Here is a 6,000-nt window from a genome sequence, read left to right as displayed (position 1 = left end):
TTCTCAGCAAGCCTCTCCTAAAACTATTGCTCCATCGTGACTGTGACCTTAGAAAGAGAGTTTACACTAAAGTCTGCTGTAGCACCCCTACTACATGATTGTTGAACTTCAGAACTGTTATAAATGTGTCTAATAAATCTAAAATGCATGCAGCTGAACAGTGCTCTCTTCAGTTTGAATGGAGGCACGAGTTATGTGCTTAAACCAGAGTGGATGCCAGATCCAACCAAGAAGAAACCTGCTAAACAAACCACCCAAATGCTTTAAAATAGGTGAGCAGGACCTGGCCGAAATGACTATGATTTAATCAAAATAAAGGAACAAATTCATAATTTGTGGCCACAGTAAATATATTTTTGCATGCATGTGATGTGCTGGGCTCTGCAATATTATTTTAATAACATTTTAATATAATTAATGTCAGTTAATGGCTACAACACATGAAGGTAAAAGGTTTAGTGAGTGTTTTATTATTTGTTATTTAAATGTGATTTTTTTTTTTTTTTAATTTAATTATTAACTTTTCATCAAACCACTAAGTTTCTGCAGTTCTCTCACAAACCCCAGAACTGGAACATTAGTTCTATTACCTTTCTTTCATAATACTGCTCAAAAAAAAAAGTGTTTCTATATTAAAATCCAAAAAGTTTACAGCAGCTAGAGGTGAGGAAAGAGACAAACTGACATCTTTCTTTTTTAGTCTTTACACAATCATTAACAACAGCATCAGTGTATTATAGTTAAAGCGGTAGTTGACCAAAAAAATCAATGATTTTGTCTGTTAAATAATTTTCTAGCCAATTTTCCATTCATTGTATGAGAACAGTGTTTACTACACCAAAAACATACAAAGCAATGATATGGCTTCTGAAGACTTTGAAAACCGTGCCGAAATCGCTTGAACTATGTTTGCCATCAGTTATGTAACACCTAGAACATATTTACTGAATTACTGCAGTGTGACCGGGCCAAATGTGTAAATGTGGGCAATCATGTGATCACATATTTAGGAATTTTATAGAAATCCATGGATTAACTGTATTTGCACCTCTATGCACATTTTGCACTTGGAAGGGACCCTTTTTTTTAAAAGATTAATGTACATTAACCTTGAGACGGCTGATATGAAAGCAGTAACACCTCCAAAAACAAATAAAAGCCCAACTTAAAATATTATTACTTCCTCATTTCAGTCAGTAATGAAAAATCTTTGTTGACAGGTGTAAAGTAAACAGCTTAACCACAAGGAACTTGCAGACATGTCAATATGAATATAATGAAAAGAAGGAAGTGGTTTAGTCTTGGTCTTGTTTTTTGGAAGATACATTCCAGATTCTGGATCATTATGGAAATAAATGATCAGGACAGCAGAGCAGTTACTGTGATACTGAATGAGATCTAAATAAACTGCATATATGAGTTTGACATAGAAATGTGTAGATGTGTTCACATGCTACTGATAAGAGAATCGTGTCATTATCATAATTTCTCAAAATAACAATACCAAGCGTGCACATCAAAATATGTAAAACCATTTTTTGAAGCAAATGACTAAACTAAAACACCTCAATAAAAAAAGCTTTGAAAGCTTTCTATTTGAAACATATTCACAGACAGTTTATTTTGATTGAAACCGGTTCACATATTAGGCTTATTTTCCTGTTGAAGGTTGTGTTTTCATTACAACAGCCACAGAGCAGCAGCAGCAGCAGCAGCAGCAGCAACCCAGCTGTAGATAGAAGCAGAAAAACCGAAGATAAAAGGGCAGCAGTTCTGTCTACAAAAACTCCAGGAGTCATGGGAAATGTAGTTCATTCTGTATGTACACGACTGAGCAGCAGGGGCCACGTGGACCCCACCCTCATCAGATTAAGACTCAGTCTCAATTCAACATAGCAAAAAGCGCTTTTCAACAAAAATAAAAAAGCTGAAATTAATGAGACATAATAATAATATGTTGATAAGGAGACATTGGAAACACAAATAGCACAGTGAGTTCCACAGGATATTACAAATTAATCAGGAAACAGTTGACTGAAGTACAAACTGGATTTCAACTTCAATAGATTAACCATTGTCTCAAAGATATGGCGCTTTTTTATAATTTCGTAACAAATGAAGGACAAGGGAAACCCATCCCCCTGAATCCTTCCCGCCACAGAGAAAAATGGTCCGCTTTTAAGACTGAAGACCATTACAATGCATCAGCTTGAGTTTCACCAGTGTACAGAATGGCACAGTTTCTAGTCCACCTTAATAACACATCCCAATATAATCCATCGGTTTAGACTAACTCTGTCCATCTTTCACTTTTAGAAACACGTATTGATCCATATGGTAAGTGGTTGAAGGGGCTAGTGATTTTACCCTTTATATTAAATCTATATGATCAAATTGCAAAGATGCAAAAAGAGAAACAAAACAGGCAACAAAAATGGATTAAACTTATACAGTGCACTTGGTCTGGGGGCGGGAAAGGGAACAAAAACAGGTGACCGTGTGCACACATCTAAAAAAAAAAATATGTATATGTATATATATATATATATATAAAGGCAACAAAGAGTCTCCCAAAAACTTGAGAGAAAGAGAAACGGGAAATTATATACACTTATATGTACATGATACAGTATGCAACTATGCAAGATGGCAGAACACGAGTTGGTGCTTTTATGGCACCCAGTACTGAACGCCCCCCTCTGGACGGCATCTATATCTGTGTGAAATCGAACGCACACACAAAAGCTGGAACTACCGAAAACTGTTACTTTCAAGACCGGGGCAGTGACTCTCTCTGGATATAGTTTAACGTGGGCGTAGAGACAGACACGCCTTTGTAAACATAAGAAAAACTCCATTTAAGTTAAGACGGCAAACTGATTCTTTTATTTCTGACCGTCTTTTTTTTTTTCTATGAGATCTGTCTTGTTTCTCTACTAGTCAAGATATTTACTGTAACTAATTACAGTGGTCATAAACTATACGTTCGAAGAGACAACAAAAGCAAGAAAACAAAATATAAAAAGGTTAACCTGCATAACAAGCCATAATGAACATAGCACAAATCTTGGCTCGATTTCGATATAAATATGAGGAACATTGTCAACTGTTGTGGCAGGACACTCGTGGTGGACTCCTACTGACCACTAGAGGCAAAGTTTACAGAGAATAATAAAGCCTATTAATCCGTTTAAAAGTCCGTAATGTATCTATGTACAACTTAGCTGACGTTGCTTGGTGATGCAATCTTTACAGAAAATGTTTTAGGCACCATCTTGGTTCAGTATGCTTGACAAAAGTACTTCATAAAAGAAAAAAAGGACCAGAAAGGGGGGCTCATAAATACATAGTAGTCCCAGACTACTTCCTGGATGACGTTCTCTTAAATAGGGTGTGAAATTAAAATTACACTGTACAATGTGGCTAAAAAAAAGAAGAGAAAGGAAATGATGAACAGAAACCTTTTTTTTTGAGCGAAGCCCCTGAAATGTCTGCATTAAAAATGGGGATACGCCGATTTTCTTTACAAACACACATGTATATGAAAGCAGTGTATGGAAAAAATATGCTTATTCAAGTTGATAAAAAATGATTTTCAGAGCGATAGAGATATAGAGTTGAACGTGAACATTGTTAAGAGACGCATTTTACACCAGAAATCTCTGTGAGGATGCAAAAATGATAGACTCTGAACTGAGAGGACCAAGCACACATGTAACAAGACCGAAAAAACAAAAAACACAATGTGGAAGCTGGCTTTCCACACAGGAAGTGATATCAAAACTGTACTGGAATGTGGCTCTGAATATTCAGGCCTTCACCAGACGCTGGTACCACAGGGGAAATGTATCCAGGTGGTCTGATGTCTTCTGGAGGGATGAAAAAAACACCGGTTATGGGTTAAAACGAGGGGCATGGATCCTCTGAAGGGTTAGGCGAGAACGAGACAGAGAAAAAGTCCCCTGGTGATGTCGTTAGAAAGGTTCCTGTGCTGTCCGATGATGTCACAGGACATAATCTTGCATTTCGATGCCGCTGGGATGAGCGTCCTCGGATGAGACACTACATGATTCTTGAGCGTTTATGATATTATCAGAAGGTCCTTGAATGATGGTCCTATAAATACAGTCCTCGTTTCTTGACTATGTTGTGTTCGGATGATGTGTCAGCGATTTCCTGTGTCTATAAATCTCCTCGAGCATCGTGTTCACCACGCCTCCGTGTAGCGAACGTCCACTTCCTTTAGATTGGGTAGTTTGGCCTGTGGATAGGACCAGAGATAGAGAGGTTTAGATACTGAAATGTTTAATGTGACATGTTCCTGGTTCAACATCCTCTGTCGTTCCTGGAACAACATTCCTATCAGCCTCATGATTCCAATTATTCCTCTCTGATTTCAGAGTCAAGGCTACGATTGATTGACTGAACCAGGAACATGTCCTGCTTGGGTAAATAACATAGTGCATGTGGGCAATAAAAAACTGGCTTCATGATAAGAGCTAAAGGTGAAGTGTGTAATTTCTGCAGCAATAGAGTCACCAGACTGTATTGGAAAAGTAAAGACTGTTGATAATGGTTTCCTGAACTCCCTCATCTGCTATTGGCCAGCCAAACAACATAACAACAACCGAAACTCAGTCCATTGGTCAAATCGATGTTACTGTTTTCCATGAGTTGTAATGCTTCGATGTTTTGAAAGCACCACTGAATCACAGTATTTACATTTTTGGGGAAAATCAAACTATGAACAACTTGCACTATTATTCAAAATTTGGGGTCTGTTTGATTTTTTCTTTATGTTTTTGAATGGAGAATTCACCAAAGGCTGCATTTATTTGATCACAAATACTGCAATATTATGCAATAGTATTGCAATTTTAAATCGGTTTTTCATATATTTTAGAATTTAATTTATTACTGTGATGCGAATCTGAATTTTCAGCATCCATTACTCTAGTCTTCAGTGTGCTGCTTAAAATCTTTGTGGAAGCCATAATATATTTTTTAAAGGATTTTTTATATTAATATAAAAGTTCAAAAGAACAGCATTAACTTGAGTTTTTTTTTTTTTTTAAACAATTTAAAAAGTCTATACTCTCTTTTAATCATTTGAATGTCTCTTTGCTGAATAAAAAAATTTCCTTGAAATTAAATAAAAAAAAAATCTTACTGACCCCAAACTTGAGAAATAGTGTACATTTACTATAGTAGCTTCTGCATATTAAACTGGGATAGATTTAACTTTTTTTTTAAATGACACACTTCAACTTTAATTTTAAGTTACAATCCAAGCCATCTAAGGGTCTGTTAAGAGTCATCATCTTCAAGTTCTTACCTTCAGGTCCTCATATGTGTCTGCTGTGAGTTTAGTACTGTTCATATTCAGGCTGCACAGACTTTTCATAGCTGTAAGGAAAGGTTGCAATAAGTTAATTATCCTACACGTTAATGAAAATAAACAATAAATGTGTCCGGACATACACTGAATGTCCCTTACACTCAAAATAAACCACTGTTTTGTTAAATGGATAGTTTAAATACTTAATTTTTAAAGCTGTGCCATAATTCAAAGCCAAACAAGATGATTGTTTATATGGCTAAGCTCCAAAAAAAAAGCACCATAAAAGTGGAGGTGCAAGGAGCTGGCTGAAATTCAACTGAAAGCTCATGATCTTCATCTAGTGAATGTCATTTCTGCTTGTGTTCAATAAAAATATTCATCATACACATAACAGAAGGTCCGACTTCATTGATGGCAAAAACCACTGGTTCTCGCATGTTACGTGACGGATTGTGACGTGGCAAATTTAAAAACACGGTTGCGAATGACATTTGAGATCTAGGGTGGATGGGAAGATTATTGTGAGCAATGACTATGACTTCAAGAGACTTGGACTATAGTGCACGAGACATATTTTATGATACTTTGAAGCTTGACATTATAAATCACCATCCACTTTTGTCACGGTTTATGAAAAACAGAAGCTCGGACGGACATTG

At 36.3% G+C, this 6,000-nt stretch overlaps 1 protein-coding gene across 2 annotated transcripts in view; it reads right to left on the bottom strand.

Annotated features, from left to right (window-relative positions):
• Positions 1–1,595: 1,595 nt before the first annotated feature.
• The window catches only part of LOC109049249 (C-Maf-inducing protein-like), a 29,568-nt gene continuing 25,163 nt past the window's right edge, over positions 1,596–6,000 (bottom strand). For both annotated transcript variants that reach the window (XM_042744294.1, XM_042744293.1), the window contains exons 20-21: positions 5,336–5,406; positions 1,596–4,261 (exon numbers count right to left, since the gene is read on the bottom strand). In XM_042744294.1, the coding sequence (XP_042600228.1) occupies positions 4,208–4,261; positions 5,336–5,406 (125 nt within the window). In that variant the 3' untranslated portion in view covers positions 1,596–4,207. The remainder of the gene's footprint in view (positions 4,262–5,335; positions 5,407–6,000) is intronic.

This window comes from Cyprinus carpio, chromosome B18, assembly GCF_018340385.1.
Source record: "Cyprinus carpio isolate SPL01 chromosome B18, ASM1834038v1, whole genome shotgun sequence".
NCBI lineage: Eukaryota > Metazoa > Chordata > Actinopteri > Cypriniformes > Cyprinidae > Cyprinus > Cyprinus carpio.
Note: the sequence above shows the minus strand (reverse complement) of the source record. Positions and strands in the feature narration are given on the sequence as shown.